Genomic DNA, 19,364 nt, shown 5'->3' on the forward strand with positions numbered 1-19,364 from the left:
GCTCAGTAACTGCTGGCCACTCTTATTATTATTATGGTGCTTTTTATTGGGAAGATTTTCCAAATAAGGTATGTGATAATTCAGCTCTGTGTGCCATGATAGATCATAACAGAAATACTAGCCTGGATTCTGGAATATTACAATCACTATCACTAGAGGTAGTGGAATGTATTTTGAGGCCAGTAACCAGGATGGAGAAATTACCCAAAGGCCTCTCACATAGCTGGCTGAAGGAACTAGCAAAATCTCACCTGGAAAAGAGACATTTCAGCAGATACTTGAAGCAGGGACCACTATTGTCCTTGGATCTTTGAAGCGTTGTCCTACTGAATAAGTTTTACTCTTATTCCTTATGGAATTAAAAACAACAACGACAACAACAGTACAGCTATGGAAGTGACAAGGGGAAGGATATTCATTTGGGGACAAAGCTATCACCCGTGGAACAAGACTGTCTCCAGAGGTGGTGAGTTTACCATATATGGTGGTATGAGCATTGTTTGGAGGGGTATTGACAAGGTCATGGGGATTCAAGCCTCAGAAGTGATTAGATTAGAGAAACCTCAAATGATACTCAAAACTGAGTTCTGTGATTTTCATCCTGGATTCTGAAGGGGATGAAGCCTTGATGATAGTGTTTTTATAAAAATTCCCAGTCGATTCTGTTGTGCAGTCAAGTTTGAGAACCACTGTTCTAACTGAAAAGAAGTAGGTGCTACCGACAGTAGTTGCAGCTACACACCTTGACACTACAGGTAACCAATTCTGAACAGCAAGAGAGTGTCATTCTGTGCGAGAAACCAGTGAAGCAGGATGGACTTTGTTAAGATTTGGGTTGGTTTAGCCCCACATTTTGAGGAGTCTGTCCAAACTGATCATTTTGGATAATCATTTGGAAAAAGGGTTGAGGTCCATGGTCAAGGCTGAGTGTCTGTGGCAAAACATCCCATGGGGTGAAACCAGGGACTGTAGATGCTCAGGATTCAACTAGAGGGATCCGTCTATTTTTCACCCAAGGGAGCTTGCTATTTTTCATGTTTACTGGCTGGTGAGTGATTCATATGGTGCTGGGGGAGATGTGTTCAAATGAAAAGTGTTGCTTCTATGTAAAGTAACTTATTACTTCCAGGATATTCCAGCCTATTGATACCATGGTGCAGAATAATGCAAATTCATGTGTGTGTGTGTGTGTGTGTATGTGTGTGTTGGGGTGAGGAGAAGATGGGAGCACACATAGAAATGCATATTTCTAGGGCATAAAGCGTGCCTTCACACTTCCCTCCTCTGACCTTTATGCCAGAAGCATAAGAATGACCCATTGTCCGCTGGCCCTGGAACTTAGTTGTTCCTAATCTCTGGACGCTCAGTGGCTGAGCTGGCCTCCCGCCTGGCCAGTTGGCAGCTGTCAGGGTAGCCCCATGTATCCCAAATTTATTCCCATGTGGCTTCTTCCTGCCCGATCCTTCATCCTCTGGCCTGGCATTTTCTCCATGACAGTCTGTCCCTGAACTGCCCTCGCTGCCGCTTTGGTAAAGGCTTGCAACGAAAGGGAGTAACAGCCACTGGCGGATCCAGTTTGTGCAAGCAGCATCAGCAATGGATGAGACCTCCCCCAGGCTGGAAGAAGACTGGAAAAAAGGCCTTCAGCGAGAAGCGAGCTGGCAGGTAAGTGATGTCCTCAGCTCCAGATGGACCCTGGTCTCTCTCTCAACTCTTTAGCCCAAGCGTAGATAATTCACATTGGTCTTTTTGCAGAACTGCATTATCTGTAGGAACATCCATTTGGGAAAGGTCCTCATTAATTTCCATTTCTTTGTAAACCATGCAAATAAGACTCCAAATGAATTTACTCTATATTCTCAAGCAAACTAATGGGGTTTTACAAATCTATAGATGTTGCTAAATTTATACTTTCTTAATAAAGGCCCTTGAATTAACAAGTTGCAGGTGTATATCAAAGGAAACATGCAGATTTGGTTTGTGTGAGTACAAGTTCATTGTAATATAAAAATTTAATACAACACCTGTCATCAGACTTACTTTATGGTGTTATAGTAGCTTGGAATAAAGGTCTTGGTTTTAACCTATTTTAATGAGGTGACCATCTTTTAATGCAACTTGCGTGCCTTTCTTATTTATGCTGAACTCATAATAGGTAGAAGCTCTGTGGTATGCAGAGAGTTCAAGCTAAAGGATTCATTCTGGTGTAGAGGCAGTTTTCATTAAAATATGCAAAGCAGTAATGTTTATATGTTACAATACCTATTTCAAATTAGCAAAATTATATGCTCCTGTCTCATAAGCTGCCAACTGAAATCCCTTCCTAAATCCTGTTGAATGGCTTTGATTACTCTTCTTCACATTACACATTACACACCTCTAATGCATACTTTTACGCATCCACTGCATTGCTATTTAATTAGACAACAATATTGAAGAGCGATGCCAGAGCTTTTTTTTTTCCCTTAAATGGCACTGCCTTATGGAAAAAGAACATTTCCATGCATGAAGCATTTCTTTTGGATGGTGTTGGATGAAGTGAAACTGTGATTTTCCGTTTTGTCTGTAGCAGAAAGTTTCACAGAAAAAAATGGTGATTCGGGAATTAGTTGATTTTCAATATCAATTATAAAAAATAATTCTCTCTTTTTATAAAAAGAAGGAAACTTGTCATAAAAGTTCTCCTCTGCAGGAGAAATTTTAGAGCAATGTAGCACTGATATCGACAGGTATGTTCTGTTCTAAGCAATGTGATGATAAGTAAGGAGCTTCCGAAAAAAACATCCTCCAGCCTGCCATGAAATTGGCGTCCTTCCACTCTGAGTGGGAGCATTATTTAGGAAGGAGGAAAGGATACAGAATGAATCTCTGCATGCTACTTGAAGAATGTCATGTGGTGGGTCTCCAGGGGGTCCAAACAAATATTCAGATATTTTATGGTAGGTAGTCGTGACTTTAGGATTTTTGTCTTTTGTTTATGTGTTTTCCTTTAGAAAGTTAGCATTTTTATATATAGTCTCTGCCTCAAGGGAGGATTAAAGGAGAAAGGATGTGAGCAGATGACTCAGAGATCTCTGTAGACAAAATATTTAAATTAGAAACATGGAAGCCAAATGTTTATGTAAAAAAGCACATGTCCTATAATGTCAGCATCCCATGAACCTTTAGCTTAGTAATTTCCCAAAGGCAAATAATGAACATGCTCTCTTTGCTACTTGCTTCCAAAGATGTGATCTTGTATAGCTGGTCAATCGCTGTTGTTTGATAACAGAAACTCTTCTGTAGTGGAAGTAGTGCTTATGAAAAGGACATCGTAATCTCTGGTTCGGTCTCCCTGACTCTTGGTAATGCATGGCTTCAGCTTCACCTGCCTTCCCCCTTTGAGGACTGCCTCTGCCCCATGTTCCAGTCATCAGTATGGCCATGCCAGGTCCACATATGCACAAAGTTGGCCTATTTCTGCTGACAGTCAAGCTGTCCCCAAGGGAGGAAATGAAATCTGATGGCACCAGATGCAAGAGCTTTGTGACAATGACTTCCTTTAGCCATGCATGGTAGTGATGAAGCTGTTTTTAAAATAAGTCGGAAGTGATGTTGAAGATTTAGTTTAGCCAAATGCTGCATTTCTTACTAAAAATGATCCAGTACTTTCCTATCTACCTACTATACCTACCATTTACCAGTTACAGTGCAAGAGTTTTGTGTACGTGTGTGTGTGTGTGTGTGTGTGTGTGTGTGGTTGTTTACATCTTTGTAAGATGCCTAGAAGGTTTAGTGTGTGTGTGTGTGTGTGTGTGTGGTTGTTTACATCTTTGTAAGATGCCTAGAAGGTTTAGAAGATTGCCTCCATTTTAGGGATGAAGAAATGAAGACTCAAGGAGGTTATATAACCTGTCAAAAGCCATCCAGTGCTCAAGTTCAGGCCTGTTTGACTCCAGGGCCAATTCCACTTTTGTTGCTGTGTGAGCTGAATTGAATTTTATCTCATTTTTGATCTCATGGAATAATAGTTTATGAGCAGCTGTGATGTGGGCAGGCAGGAAGCAAAAGGAAGAAAGGGAGAAAGCATGACAATTTTCTAATAGAATAATCAATCTCTGAATCATTAAGACTTTAATAAAATGTTTTTAATCGTTTATATTTTAACCCTTATTCTACACCAGGCATGAAGTTACATTTCTAATTCTTACAAGTACTCTGACAGAGAGATATTATTTGATCCTACTGCACAGGTGGGGAGACTGAGACTTAGTAGTGTTAGGGAACTTGCTCAGGGTCACACAGCTGCTAAGATGCTGAAAAGAGATGTGGACCCACTGAGACTGGCTCTGAGGCCTCTGCTCTTACACAAGGCCGCCTCTCAGAGTATATTTTCAAATTATATTTTGATCATACGTATTTTAACTATCTCATCCCACAATGATGTGATGGGATTTGGTATTTGGGAAGTCTCCCTGATAGTTTTTTATTTTTGTTTTTGTTTTTGTGTTTGTGTTTTAAATTAAGAGTTGGACAAAAATGACTTGCTCACTCACTTCTTCAGAATATATTTTAATTGGATGATGCTGTTTGCCTTAAATGAACCAGCTTACCCATGGAGTTGGAAATGAAGTAAATGCAATTTCTAGAATCAACTGTAAATCTGAAAATCCATTTAAGCATATAACCCATACTGGAAAACCAACAGCGGCTGTGTCAAAGTTAATGCTTCTGCCTCTCATAGCCCAGCTATGGGAGAACCTCTGGAACAGAGGTGGTAGAGGCTTATATACCACCAGGTAACAATCTGACCACTGACAAACCTACTTAAGGAAGTGACTTTGCTTCTTTGCTTGTAAAACAAGGGGATTATGCTTGAGTGAGGTCTTGAAAGAAAGGTGGGGGAGGGGGAGCATGGTGCTACTTTCTTCTTCTGGCAATTGACAGTCGAAAGACCTTATGGAGGGGCAAAGGACTTGTTTCTGGATAATATTGTATCTTGGGGTTGTTTCCTTTAAAATAACCGATGTAATTGCGGTGTGGCCATTTTGAGCTTGTCTGTCAATACTGCCTGTCTGTGCCTGTCTCCCCCACAAGAAGATAAATTTCTCAGGGCAGAGATGCATCTTGTTTGCCTCTGTGTCCCTGCACTTAGCGCTGAGCCTGGCACACACTCAACCCTGCTGAATCTTGCCGAACCATGGGAATTGCAAATGTGAGCTGGAAGAAAGCTGAGACATAATCTGGCCCTGATATTGCACTTGAAGAACCAAGGCCCAGGGAGGCTGAGTAACTGACCCAAGTTCCACAGTTGGTTAGTGAGGGGAAGGGATTATTGCTCTGAGCTTTGGCTTTCTTTTCTCTGGACCACTTCTCTATGAACTTCCTAGGCCTCAACTTTCTCATCTGCAAAATTGGAGCTAGACCATACTATCTGTTTCTGTTTAGGTATCTTCATTGATCATAGTACCCCTTATCTGGACAGGTGTTATAGCATAGGAGTCAAGAATATGGGATCTAGGGCTAGTCTGCTGGGTTCTAAATTTGGGGTCATCATTTTCTAAGTATGTAAACTCTCTGTACTTCAGTTTCATCTCTATTCAACTGTAAAATGGAGGTAATTATCCATTTGATAATGATAATGGGAATTATCATTATCAATGATATCAATGGGACTGAGGAGTAAACATGCTAATTTATGGAAAGTGCTTAGAAGAGCACTTCAGTAAGTACTGTAAAGTGACCCATCGTGCACACTGTGTGTGTCAGCTACTGTCTACCTACTGTCTATGTAATGCATTCAACTACTCAATATTTCTTTGAATACCTACTATGTGCCAAGCATTTCCACAGTTAAGTGGATGAGAAAGTAGCTAGAGGCAATGCCCTTAAACTTGAGGTCATGGTGGGATAAGTGCAGCAGGTCACTATAATTACAGAAGCACGATAAAATGCTTTGTATCATGGAAACACTGATGAATAAGCTCATGGAGGAGGTAAATCTAGAGCCAATTAAACAAAGAAAAGGCTTTAAGCTAGATAAAGAACTGGGAAGAGAATTCAGGGCTAGAGAGAACAGATCAGAGACAGGAAAGGGAGAGACTCTAAGGTGCGTGTTAAGCAGCCAGTTGTTCTAGGTTCTAGTCTTTCAGTGTGAGGCAGGAGTGGTGGAAGATGAGTCTAAAGAGGGAGAGAGTAGAGAGGTCCTGTGTGGTCAGACCAACTAGCTTCAAATGGCTGTGGGGAACCATGGGTAGGTTTTAAGCAGAGGTATGACATAAGGATCAATTTTTTTAAAAATTTTTTTAAAGAAAGATCATTCTGATTTCAGTGTGGATGATAAATTGAGGTATGGTAAGAGTAGAGACCAAAAACCCAGTGAAGAAGGTGCTTCACTATTTTAAGTAAGGGCTGGTTGGATCATGGAAACAAGATGGAGATGGAGGGGAAATTCAGAAATATATAGAAGATACCAACCTTAGGATTTGATGATTGACTGATGCACAGTGTGAGGATATGGGAAGAGTCAAATGGCCCCCAGGTTTTTCTTTAAGGTGTCTAAGGTGGATATGGGTAGCATTATCTGAAAAGAGATTAACAGACAGAAATGATCTCTGGGCTCATGGTGGGGTGGATAATAACTAACAAAATGGTGGAGAAGAGTTATAATAAATATAAGTAATATTGTATTTTATACTAGGAGGATAAACAAAACCCTGTGAGGGCTCAGAAATCTCACAGAAGATAATAATATCAGGAATATACTAGTCAAGGGCTTACTTTGTGTGAAGAGCTGTTTTAAGAATTCTCCTTATATTAACTCATAGAATATTTACCATTGTGGCATTAGGGAGATATGAGTAGTATCTTCATTTTATAGATGAGGGAGTTTCAGAGAGGTTAGGAGCACTTAATTAGTACATGGGGCCTCGGTCCAAGCAGACTGGATCCAGTCCTTTGAAAGGACATAATCCTTTGTAAGCACCAAAGGATTATGTCTATCTACATGGTGCAAGAGGGCAGGGATGATTTCACAGGGTAGATGGCATTTGAGCCAGGTTTTTAAGGAGGAGCATAATTTAAAAAAAAATTACTTAAATTCACTTTAGTTAACTTATACTGAGTTATTAGTTTCAGGGGTAGAATTTAGTTATATATAACACCCAGTGCTCATTATATCAAGCGTCCTCCTTAATGCCCACTACCCAATCATCCCATCCTCCCACTCACCTCCCCTCCAGCAACCCTCAGTTTGTTTCCTATAGTTAAGAGTCTCTTATGGTTTGCCTCCCTCTCTGTTTGCATCTTACTTTATTTTCCCTTCCCTTCCCCTATGTTAATCTATTTTGTTTCTTAAATCCCACATGAGTTAAATCATATATTTGTCTTCTTCTGACTGACTTATTTCACTTAGCATAATACTGTCTAGTTCCATCCATGTCATTGGAAATGGTGAGGTTTCATTCTTTTTGTTGACTCAGTCATATTCCACTATAGATATATACCACATCTTCTTTATCCATTCATCTGTTGATGGACATCTGCACTCTTTCCATATTTTAGCTATTGTGGACACTGTATAAACACTGGGGGGCTGGTGCCACTTCGATTACTATGTTTGTATCCTTTGGATAAATACCTAATAGTGCAATTGCTGGGTTATAGGGTAGTTCTATTTTTAACTTTGCGAGGAAAATTCATACTGTTTTCCAGAGTTGCTGCACCAGTTTGCATTCCCACCAACAGTGAAAGAGGGTTTCCCTTTCTCTACGTTCTTGCCAACATCTGTTGATTCCTGTGTTAACTATAGTCATTCTATCTGGTGTGAGGTGATATCTCATTGTGGTTTTGATTTGTGTTTCCCTGATGCCAAATGATGTTGAACATTTTTTCATGTGTCTGTTAGCCATTTGTATGTTCTCTTTGGAAAAATGTTTGTTGATGTCTTCTGCCCATTTCTTGACTGGATTTTATTTTGGGGGAGGTTGTTGAGCTTAATGAGTTCTTTATAGATTTTGGACACTAGCCCTTTGTGTGATAAGTCATTTGCAAATATTTTCTCCCATTCGACAGGTTGCTTTTTAGTTTTGTTAACTGTTTCCTTTGTTGTATAAAAGCTTTTTAATTCTGATGAAGTCCCAATAACTCATTTTTGCTTTTGTTTCCCTTGCCTTGGAGACATGTCTAGCAGGAAATTGCTGTGCACCAGGTCAAAGAGTTTGCTGCCAGAATTCTTCTCTAAAATTTTGATGGATTCCTGACTCACATGTAGGCCTTTCGTCCATTTTGAGTTTATTTTTGTGTGTGGTGTAAGAAAGTGGTCCCGTTTCATTCTTCTCCATGTGGCTGTCCAATTTTCCCAACACATTTGTTGAAGAGACTGTATTTTTTCCCCCCATTGGATTTATTCCTCCTTTGTTGAAGATTAGTTGACCATAAAGTTGAGAGTCTGTTTCTAAGTCTCTGTTCTCTTCTACTGATCTATGTTTCTGTCTTTGTGCCAGTACCATACTGTCTTAATGATTACAGCTTTGTAATATAGCTTGAAGTCTGAGGAGGAACATAATTTTGAACAGTAAAAGGCTGAGTTAGAATCAGAATCCTGGCTCTCCTAAATCACTGATGGTGGATATGCCCTACATGAGGTAGACAGAACAGTCTCTTACACTTCTCTCTCTCTGAGTTCGACAGGTCTCCTAAGGTTGTTGGACTAGCTGTGTTCCTCAGGGTGGGACAGGCCAACTACATTGTTCAGAAAAAGGTTGCACACAGTGAAAGAGGCTTCTAATAAGTCTCTCCCAGTACTTGGCAGATCTGTGCCCAATAGGTTATGATGTATGGGAAATGGTAGGCCTGGAACCTGGAGGTCTAAGGAAGGTCTACTGGTGCTAGATATGTGGCCTCAGACAAGTCCCTCATCTTTCTGGGCTGTTTTCTTCTCTCTAAGATGGGGAGCAAAATATCTATGTCCCAGGTAAAAATTCAGTGAAACACTGTGTGTTTGAAAGAACTTCATCTGCTGTAAAGCATCACATAAGTGTAAGATTTTATTTTTATTAACTGAAAATAAAGCAGAATCTTGTTATTGAAATAATGCCAAATACAGAAATAATTTTGTGTATTCTCTCCCTCTTCCAATTCCCTTTCAATTCCATTACTATTTGTGTTTTGGTTTCTATGTAGGAAAGAAAAATAAGTAGGTTTGATGGTGTTTTCTGTTCTCAGGAAAGGATTCATTTTTTTTTAATGTTTGAAGCACCTTACATTGGGATCAATGGAATAGTAACTCACATTTTGAGTCTACTTCCTGTTTAGAGAAGTCTGCTTCAAGATACCAAAGTAATCTATCAGATGATTAAATGGTGATGTGTTAAAGTCGGCACCTGAGGATGTGGACTGACCAGTTTTGACTTTATGTCAAAGGTGTGATGGACTTAGCAAGAAACCTTTGAATGTAGAACATGGAAGAGTTTAGGTTAATTAGAAAACAAGTTCCTTTTCTTCTTCACTGTTACATTTCTGACACAATGGTATATTTAAGAAGACTCCTTTCCCTACTCATTCCAGTTTTTTGTTGTTGCCTTTTAAATTATGTGGGACTCATCCATCCATCCATTCATTCATTCATTTTGGTCCAGGAAAGTAGAGTGTTCGATGTAGTTTTTAGACTCAAGAAGAGAACTGGGGGTAACCTGCCATTGTGTCTTTACCCTACATGCTATGCTCTCCACTCTGAGCAGAAGCAAGTCCAAAGGCTGAAGATAGATAACCTTATAGAGCTTCTCTCCATAGCTTATCCTTAGGTCTAACAAACCATTCTTAGATTAAGGAAATTCTTCCTTGTGGTGGATTTAAATGGCACCCTTTGCAGCTTAGGACCAGTTCTGCTTCTTCATCCTCCCTGGAGGTGGAGAAAAACAGCTCAGTCACTGTCCTCAGGAATCAGCCTTCCTGGCCTTAAATATAATTATGAAAGCAGCCCTCAGCTTATACTTCTCAAGTCTAAGCAACCTAAATCCTTAGGTATAATTCTTCATTTCCATCTTCTTGAGTTTCTCTGAACCTTCTCCAAGTCTGCTCATTACCCTTAACTTCTATAGCCTAGAAATTTTCAAGAGAATCCAGCTAGGAGTAACCAGTAGTGATCATCTGCTCATTCATTTAGTGAGCTAAAACACATTTATTGAGCTCCACATTTTAAATACTAGACCTCTGGGCAAAGCACTGAGGGTACAGAGATAAGTAAAAACAGCATAGCACTTAAGAGCCAGGTTCATATCATGGATCACTGCTTACCAGCTGTATGACCTTGGGCATGTTGTTTAAACTCTATGTCTCAGTTCCCTCATGGGCAAGATGAGATAATGGTGGTATCTATCTCATAAGGTTGTTGTGAGGATTAAATAGATAAATACATGCAATATACTTGGAATAGTGGTCAACACATAGTTATGACCATGTAACTGTTGGTTATACAAAATAAAAATTAAATAAGATGCAGACCCTGCCCTCGAGCTGTACCCATTCTAGTTGAAAGAATAAACAAATAAATAAGCATCTAATTGCAATTTGGTATGTTCAGTACTTTAGCAACATGTGGGATGGAAGTTCAGAGGACCAAGAGGAATGATATCTCAGGGCATCAGGAATGGCTTCATGGTTCAAGGAAGGTAAACTGTTTGATATACTTCTTAAATTCACACATCATTGACTTATAGGCTGAGAGAGGCCTTGGGATGACATCTCATTGTTCACTTTCACCTTGCAGATCACTGAGTTGCATCTTAGGGAAGAGTAAGGGATTTCTAGGTGGTGAAGAGGATGAAAAGGCATTCTAGTCAGACAGAGCCTTGAGAACAAAGAACTGAAAGAGTAAATGTTGGCACATGTTTGAAAAAGGATGAGAGGCTAGTTGTGTCATGGGCATGGTGGGAAATGAGGTGGGAAGAGGGTCTTCCATCTGGGTGACATCAGATTGTGAATGGGCTTGGAGGCCTTTTATCCTTATCCTTAACCTAACCCATGCTCAGGAAGCTGTGTTTTAATAAAAAGCTATAGATCAGTCAGGGAGGCTGCCAAAACACTTCATGCTTCTCTTCTAGTAGTTTTCTTACTCTGTCTTGGATCAGAGTTATGTGTCAATCCCTGGAGGCCGGAATCTGAATCTTACTCATTTTCTTTTTTCTCTCAGGGCCTAGCATAGTACCAGGCATGGAGCAGGCTTAAGTCATGTGTGTTGAAATGAAGTTTGCTGTGTATAACCAGTGCCCTCATCTGCCTGGTCTAGGACAGCCAATTGTGTTTTTGCATGAATGAACAAATGCAAATAAATGAATCCAGGGATTTTACAGTTTTCAAATTTGACTCAATTTCAAGCACCTCTTGGGAAAAGAATAGTTTGTGTAAAAACCCCAAAACCAATATGAGAAACAAATCCTTCCTGTGGTGTCTTTGCCTTTCACATTTGGCTTCTTGTACTCCTGTATGTCCTGTTCCTGGGCTGATTATTCTGATTGGGGCCTGGTGAACCTGTGGTGAATTTAAGATTTATATTTTTCCCGGGGCGCCTGGGTGGCTCAGCGGGTTAAAGCCTCTGCCTTCAGCTCAGGTCATGATCTCAGGGTCCTGGGATCGAGCCCCGCATCGGGCTCTCTGCTTGGCGGGGAGCCTGCTTCCTCCTCTCTCTCTCTCTCTGCCTGCCTCTCTGCCTGCTTGTGGTCTCTATCTGTCAAATAAATGAATCTTTAAAAAAAAAAAAAAAAAGATTTATATTTTTCCCTTCATGAACTCCTCCTTGAGCTGTGACTTACACAGGTCACAGTGTACACTGATCATGGTTAAAGAACACTGACAATGTGGAGGGCAGATTTTAAAAGAAGGTTGGAGAAAAAGGCAGGTCTTGAGCATCGAAAGAGACAAATATGTTTTACATCAAGTTCCCCTGTTGAAAAAAAATGTCAAAAGAAGTGAGAAATACTCAAGTTGTAGCAGCTGGTTGAATGCAGTGATTCTCTCACTTAGGGCGCAAAAACCGCAATTTTCTATCTAATTCACTACTCAATCATTCCATGGCCCCTGTCTCAAGCTCAATTTAAGCTCAGTCCCCAGTACACAGAGCCCCTGTACAGTGTATAAAGAAATGACTAGCTGAAGGGACTGAGGGTAAGAAGGAGCCATGTGGTGACCCAGGGCTTGAGTTACCAAGGGGTCTAGGGTCACATGGCATCTCTCTCCAAGGCCTCTTAGAAAGTCCATGTAAAATAGGTCATTTCTCCTTTAGCCTTTAAATTCAATTATCACTGACTTATAGGATAATATGATCAGATATAGCCTGATGGTTCTGTTCAAGTGCTCACCACATGTATTGGGGAAACAGACAAATTTACTGGAGAATCGGGGGTAGTGCCTGGAATGAAAGTTTGATGCCTCAAGGGCTTTGAATTGAAATGGAAACAGGCTGGCTCTGCAGAACTCTATTACTGTTGATGGCTATTTGTCTTTTTCATAGGAGTTAGGGTGAGCAATAAATATGACTGCTCTTTAGGGAGAGCATCCTAGAAACGGTTAGATCCTTCTTTACACATGTCAATTGTATTTCAGTTTTCAAAGGCACTTTTCCATTTATACTCCTTTTTCAATCTCCCTAGAAGCCCTATGAAGGAAATGGCAGCAAGATTATTATTACCAACTGTCAAATGAATAAACTGAGGGCTGATAGGTTAAGAGCTTTGCCAAACAGGACCAAGACTAGAACCTGAGTATGAAGTGCAATCCTGTGCTTGTGCATGCAGATCAAGCTGCCTCTCTGGTCACCAGTCAACGGTGTGCTTTCCTGAACTTGTAAAAAATTGCATTCTTAAATTAATACCTAATTAGATCCAATCAATTGTCCCTCTCCTAAAAAAGTGTGACATTTAAAGCTAAAAACTTTTATGTAACTGTTTCTGAGGAAGAGCTTCACTCCCTAACACCAATAATGAAATTGTCTGGTCAAAAAGCAAGATGTACATGTTTCTCCGTGCTGATCATAATGCTTCAGGCATGGGCTTCGTGCAGTGGTGGGAGTCCAGCAGGGCTATTACACAGTCAGTAATCCAGGGTATGCTGCAGAAATACATACTTTTGCGTAACACTCTAAGAGACTTTATTTTCAGCATTGCTGAATTTCTTTTTTTTTTTCACACTGGAAAAGGAGGCACACTATCTCCCGCAACACAGCTTCTTGCCAAGATGTGACTTAAATAGCATGAATCACCTCCACCCCACCTTTGGCGAAGTTTCAGTGAATCAAAGACCTGAATTAATGAGACCAAATATTTTCTTGATAAACTTTTGGAAACTGAAATGACCAAGAGATCACATGACTCAGCTTTGTTATTTGTGTGGGAATAATAATAACCTCTTAGATGCCTCAGTTTTGAAATATGTTCTTTTCCTTAGTAATTGATCCTGGTGTTCACACTTGGCTTGAGGAACTATGGAGAAGCATCCTATGCTCTACTTTTCTTGCATCATTAATGTACTCTTCATGTGTGCGTTTCATTTGCCTAGTGTCAGGGTACTCTTCTCTCTCCCATCTCCTTTCTCAACCAAAAACACAATACATTTTTTAAAAAATGCTTATCAACTCACACTTACTTAACATTCTAGAATGCAATATTAGTTATATTATTTATAAGCTTGAGCTCTGAAGTCAAACCAATGTGAGGTTGAATCCTGCTTTGCTATTGACTACTTGGATAACCTTGGATATATTTCTGCTGTAGAGCCTCCATTTCATCACCTTTAAAATGGGGTTACAATAGTAACTTTTTTTCTACAGTAATTATGAAAGTTAAAGGAAATAATCTACCCAAATCCCTTGGCAAAGCAGTTACTATATCAAAAGCACTGAGTAAAACTCAGCAATTATTACTCTTATTATAAAGATATTTCTGTTAAGACTAGAATCATGATAATTCTGTTCATGATCCCATTCATGCCAACCTACTAAGAAGTAAAATATAGAAAGAGATGATAAAAAGTTATTATATTATTAGTTAAAATTATTGTTTATATAGTAAAGCAAAGATATTTAGAAAAACTAAAAAAAACTGTTAGAAAAAATGAGAGTTGAGTTAGTCGATTCCATATTAAATGAATATACAAAAATTAACAACTTTATGACATAGTGGTGATAACCAGTTAGAAAATACAAAGGTAAAAATCATTCAGTATAGTATTAAAATATAAGCAATCTAAGAATAAACTTACTGAGTGATAATGCACTCAATAAACCATGGAGAAAACAATAAAACCAACAGAAGACATAAAAGAAAACTTGGATGTATGAAAAAAAGTGTCATGTTCCTAGAAAGGAGCAATCAATACTGTCAACACTTTCATTCTTTTCAAATGAAAGTACATATTCAATCAAAACATTCATATTTAATCAATATAATATTGTTGCTATTGTTTTCTGGAAACTTGACCAAATGTTCTAAAGTTTATCTTGAACAATAAATAGAATGAAAGAGTTAAAAACTATTTAGGAAGACAAGTAGTAAAGCAGGCTTTTCTCAAGAAGATATTGTAATGTACTATACAGTTATGGTAATTAAAACAGGATGTTCTGGAGGGAGAATCAACAGACACATGGGGTTAAAATAAACCAGAAACAGACTCTAGTAAAAGTAAGAGTTTAGGATGCAGATGTGGTCAAAGTTACACTACCTAATAGTTGAGGACCTCACAATTATACAGTAAATGATATTGAGTCACTTGATTGGGAGAATTATTACAAATTAAATTCCACAGAGAAAGAGTAAAGTATAAAAAAATCCCAAACATATAAATGAAAGAAGAAAATGTAAGGAAATATTTACCTAATCTTGGAATGAGAAAGCTTTCTAAGCATAAAGGAAAAGGTGATAATTTTTATTATGTAAAAATTTAAAAATTCTTTGTCAGAGGTGTAATAAACAAAGAAAAACTTAACAAATAATAGGTAAAAAAAAGAACAACAACAAACAAATCTGGCCTAAAAAGCTTGATTTCTTAACAAATTGAAAGTTCACACAAATAAGAAATAACTTAATATTCCACTAGAAAAAAATGAATTTGGTCCATAAGCAATTAATAGGGACACATGTTATCATGGAAAAAACTATAGTTTTCAGCATAGAAATCCAAATCAAACAATAATGAAACACAAGGGGTAGAGATTTTGAGAACTAGTCATGTTGGTGATGATGTGATGAATCCTATGCAGCTATTGCCTCTAACTTTTTAGGAGAAAGTATAAATTATTACCGACTTCCTGAAAATTAACTAGATAACATGTATTAATAGCTTAAAAGTTTTAAAACTTGATTTAATATGATTTTAGAACTAGGTCTTAAGGATTATCAGAGACAAATATAAAACTTCTTGTAGGGGAACCTGGGTGGCTCAGTCAGTTAAGTGGTTGCCTTTTGGCTCAGGTCATGATCCCAGAGTCCTGGGATCTAGCACCACATCTGTCTTCTTACTCAGTGGGGAGCCTGCTTCTCCCTGTCCCTCTGCCTGCTGCTGCCCCTGCATGTGCTCTCTCTCCCATGATCTCTCTTTTCCTGTGTAATAAATAAATAAAATCTTAAAAAAACTTTTTTTAAAAAGATTTTTATTTTGACGTTGTTTGTAAAAAAAGTTTGACTCATCATAAATTTCCAATTATAGGCTAATGGTTAGATGTACTATGATACAGCCATCAAAAATGGTGTTTTCAATATTTAATGTAGGAGAGAATACTTTTGATATAGTATTAAGTGAAAATAATGGAAACTGTACTTTAGATTAACTAGGGAACGTGAAAACCAACAAAAGACAGGTAAGACATCAAAAAAGTTTAAAACCCATAGGGCAAAAAGAATGATAGAGGAGATAACATTGGTGAAGAAATGTCAACTACACTGTGAAAACTCAAAAGAGAATAAACAAATGGTAACTGACTTGGCACAGCATTAAAATAATAGTGCAGCTTGTAAGGGAAGGAACCAACAAAAAGCAGATTGTTTTGTACTGCTAGATTCAGGAAATGCTTAGGAACTAGATGTGGCAGGTATCTTAGAAGGTGAGAGCATGGAATGGAATAGAGAATAGGTGAGCAACTGGAAAGTATACAGAAAAAAGGCAGAGAGACCAGGTCCCTTCTCCTAGAAGACCAATGCAGAAACAGTTCACACCTAACAAAGTTGAGCCAGGAAAGATCTGGATTTCAGATACCATGGAGGAACCGGTAATATACAATGATGAAAATAAGGAGATTTTAAGTGAAAGTTTGCATGCTGAGCAGTGAGACCCCAGTTCTCTTATCCTCTCCAAAGTGTTGGCAACTTGCCATATTGTTTGTCAGAGAGGAGAGCAAAGGAGTCCTCTCTGGGGAATGAAAAAAGTCCAGGGGTCAGCCCAATAGAAAAGGCCTCCTATGAAAAGTTCAACTCTTCTCCATGTCACACTGGCATGGCAGTAAAGCCCACCACTTGTAACTCCTTCCCATAGTCCTGGAACTTCCAGTCAGCCTTGGATGGTTTACTCTTAAATGGAGCAGATGACCAGATATTACTGGAAGAACTTTAATATGAAAGAGAGAGACTAAAACAAAACAAAAATACTAGGAATAAATTAAAACAATGCAGAACAGGGAAAAAAAGCACATTAAAAAACCCTCTAATTTATTTTGGGAAGTAATACAATATATTGCATTCATGATACAACAGTGGACAACTATGGGAAGAAACATTCAGAAAACCAGAATGGGCTCTTGAAAATTAAAAATACAAAAGCTGAAATTAAACTGAAGGATTTGAAAACACATTTGAGAAAAATCCCTGAGGAATTAGGTAAAAAAGACAGAAAATAGGAAAGAAAAAAAAAAAAACAACAAGAAAATTTGAGGAGCAACCTAGGAAGCCCAACATCCAAATAATAAGACTTTCCAAAAGAAATGCCAGATAAATTGAAAGACACAAGTTTACAGATAGAAGGGTCTACTCCCTTAATTCCAGAATAATGAGTGAAACACACACAAACATAGATACACACACACACTTGGACACATCACTGAAATATTTCAGAACATCTGTAATAAACTTATTGAATGATCCAGGGGGAAGAAGACTGTATGCAAAGGATTGAGAATCAAATTAGGAAATACCACTTCTACCTAGAAGAGATTATTATATTCAAAATGTTAACAGATTCTCAACCTAGAAGTCAATATTCTTCTGCTGCCTCTCACTGACATGGGAACAAAAATAGTAAGCCTCTCACAGGATCAACTAGGATGATGAATGTATAGTAGATAAAGTTTTGGAGCAGAGTAACATATATTCAGATTATGAGGTCTTTATAAATTCTCAGAAAGTTACTAAAGAATGTGCTCCAGAAAAATAAGAGAGTAAACAAAGAAAGAAGATATGAGTTCCAGGATATAAGAGGTCCAAACCCAAAGAAAGGCAACACATATTTCCGACATGATGGAGTAAGAGAGCTCTAGGATGTCAACGATGATGCATGCCTGAAGAAAAGCAAGCCCAAATCACAGCACAAGCATTAAGCACTCCCAGAGGGATGTTTCTTGGAAAAAATGGAGCTGCACAGTTGTCTGATGTGAACATATTGGAAGTATTTTTCAGTTTTATTGAACATATTGAGAGGTATTTTTCAGCTCTGATTTAGAGTTTGTCATTGAATAAAAAATAAAGTAAAGAAAAGATTAAGACAATTTTTTGAGTTCCAGGGAAAACAAAGAAAGTATGTATGAAAGAAAATTTAAAATAATTATGAGACACTATATAGCTCTTCTGTGAACAAAACTTAAATAATTATAGTATCAGAAACATTATTTAATGAAAACTTTGAAATAACTCTATTTGGAAGAATGAAGAGAGGGGACATGCATGTGAGAAAGGAGGAGTGGTGTAAGACCTATTCCTCCCCTTCCATATATGCAAGTCAGTGGTTAAGATCTGATGCAGCAATGCAATTAGATGGAGTATTATAATTTTCTTTTTTTTTAAAGATTTTATTTATTTATTCGACAGACAGAGATCACAAGTAGGCAGAGAGGCAGGCAGAGAGAGAGGAGGAAGCAAGCTCCTTGCTGAACAGAGAGCCCGATGCGGGGCTCCATCCCAGGACCCTGGGACGATGACTTGAGCCGAAAGCAGAGGCTTTAACCCACTGAGTCACCCAGGCTCCCAAGTATTATAATTTTCAAGAAAGCAAATGAATCCGGTGTTTGATAATTTGTTCAAGGTTTCACAACAAGCTCATGGTAGAGTCAGAACTAGAATCTAGTTGCCTGGGCTAGTGGTAGCCTGGGCTACCAGGGCTGGTGCTGAACTATGGCAGAAAGATCTGACAGAAAAACATCTTCTGCCTTTTCTTAGCTTTTCCTACACCTCCAAGTTAGAAGGCTCAATAGAAGTTTCTCTCTGAAATTCATATTGAATTAAAATAGGTAACCAGTGATTTTTATTATGTGTTCCATGTGAGTTTCATTCTAAGAGGCAGAAATTGTGCTGTTGAGGAAACTATTTTGTAAGAACAGGAAGAATTTATAGTGATTCAAGTTGGCTGGCTTTGTTGTTACTCTGGGTCTGGGTTTGAGGACTGATTCATCCACTGATGTGTTGTCTGATCTTGGGTGAACTGCTTCACCTGTCCAAGCTTTGGTCTTCTTATCAGCTAAATGGGAATAAAAATAGTAGGCATCTCATAGGATTAAATCCAATGATGAATTTGGAAGAGCTTAAGACCTATTAATGGTTGTAGCAGCAGTGGAAGCATGGTTTGGGGTAGAGAGCAGTTGAAACCCATAAGCCACCATAAATATTTTACCTTCTGAACATATTTTTAATGTTAACATTACATTACATGGCTGTTGGGACCTATGACATAAAAATGGGAGAGGGACATGGAGATATGTAGGGAAACTAGTCAAGATGGTGTGGTGCCAATTTTAGGTCTAATACATGCCTTGGCAACCACTAGTGTGGGTTAAACTGGCCCTGCCTCTGACAGGGGTATTTAACAACTGAAGAGTTCAGAACTATTAGTTCTACTAGTAGTAGTAGTGATATATTACAAGGTTTGTTATCTTTCCCAGTTATACAGATTGTTTCATAGGACATCTCAGAATACAAAAGTAGGTTCAAGAATTATTGGAAAATTCCATGGGTGACAGCTCTGAGAAGTTGTCAAGCAAAAGTGAGATGCTTGGCCTTAATCCCTGCCTTTAGAGGTGGCCCTGATGAGACACCTGTTAATCACACACTTTTTACAAGGAAGCAGAATGTACCACTATGTTGCTTGGTCTGCAGTGTGAAGCCCATTTGGCAATTTTCTTGTTTTTAAGAAGCACA

At 38.6% G+C, this 19,364-nt stretch overlaps 1 protein-coding gene across 3 annotated transcripts in view; it reads left to right on the forward strand.

Moving 5' to 3' along the window:
* The window catches only part of PPARGC1A (PPARG coactivator 1 alpha), a 657,227-nt gene that overhangs the window by 356,452 nt on the left and 281,411 nt on the right, over positions 1 to 19,364 (forward strand). The window contains exon 2 of one of the 3 annotated variants that reach the window (XM_045993992.1): positions 1,498 to 1,665. The exons of the other annotated variants lie outside the window; for them this stretch is intronic. Within the exon in view, the coding sequence (XP_045849948.1) occupies positions 1,597 to 1,665 (69 nt within the window). The 5' untranslated portion in view covers positions 1,498 to 1,596. The remainder of the gene's footprint in view (positions 1 to 1,497; positions 1,666 to 19,364) is intronic. 3 annotated transcript variants of the gene reach the window in all.

The sequence above is a fragment of the Meles meles genome, chromosome 2, assembly GCF_922984935.1.
Source record: "Meles meles chromosome 2, mMelMel3.1 paternal haplotype, whole genome shotgun sequence".
Lineage (NCBI taxonomy): Eukaryota > Metazoa > Chordata > Mammalia > Carnivora > Mustelidae > Meles > Meles meles.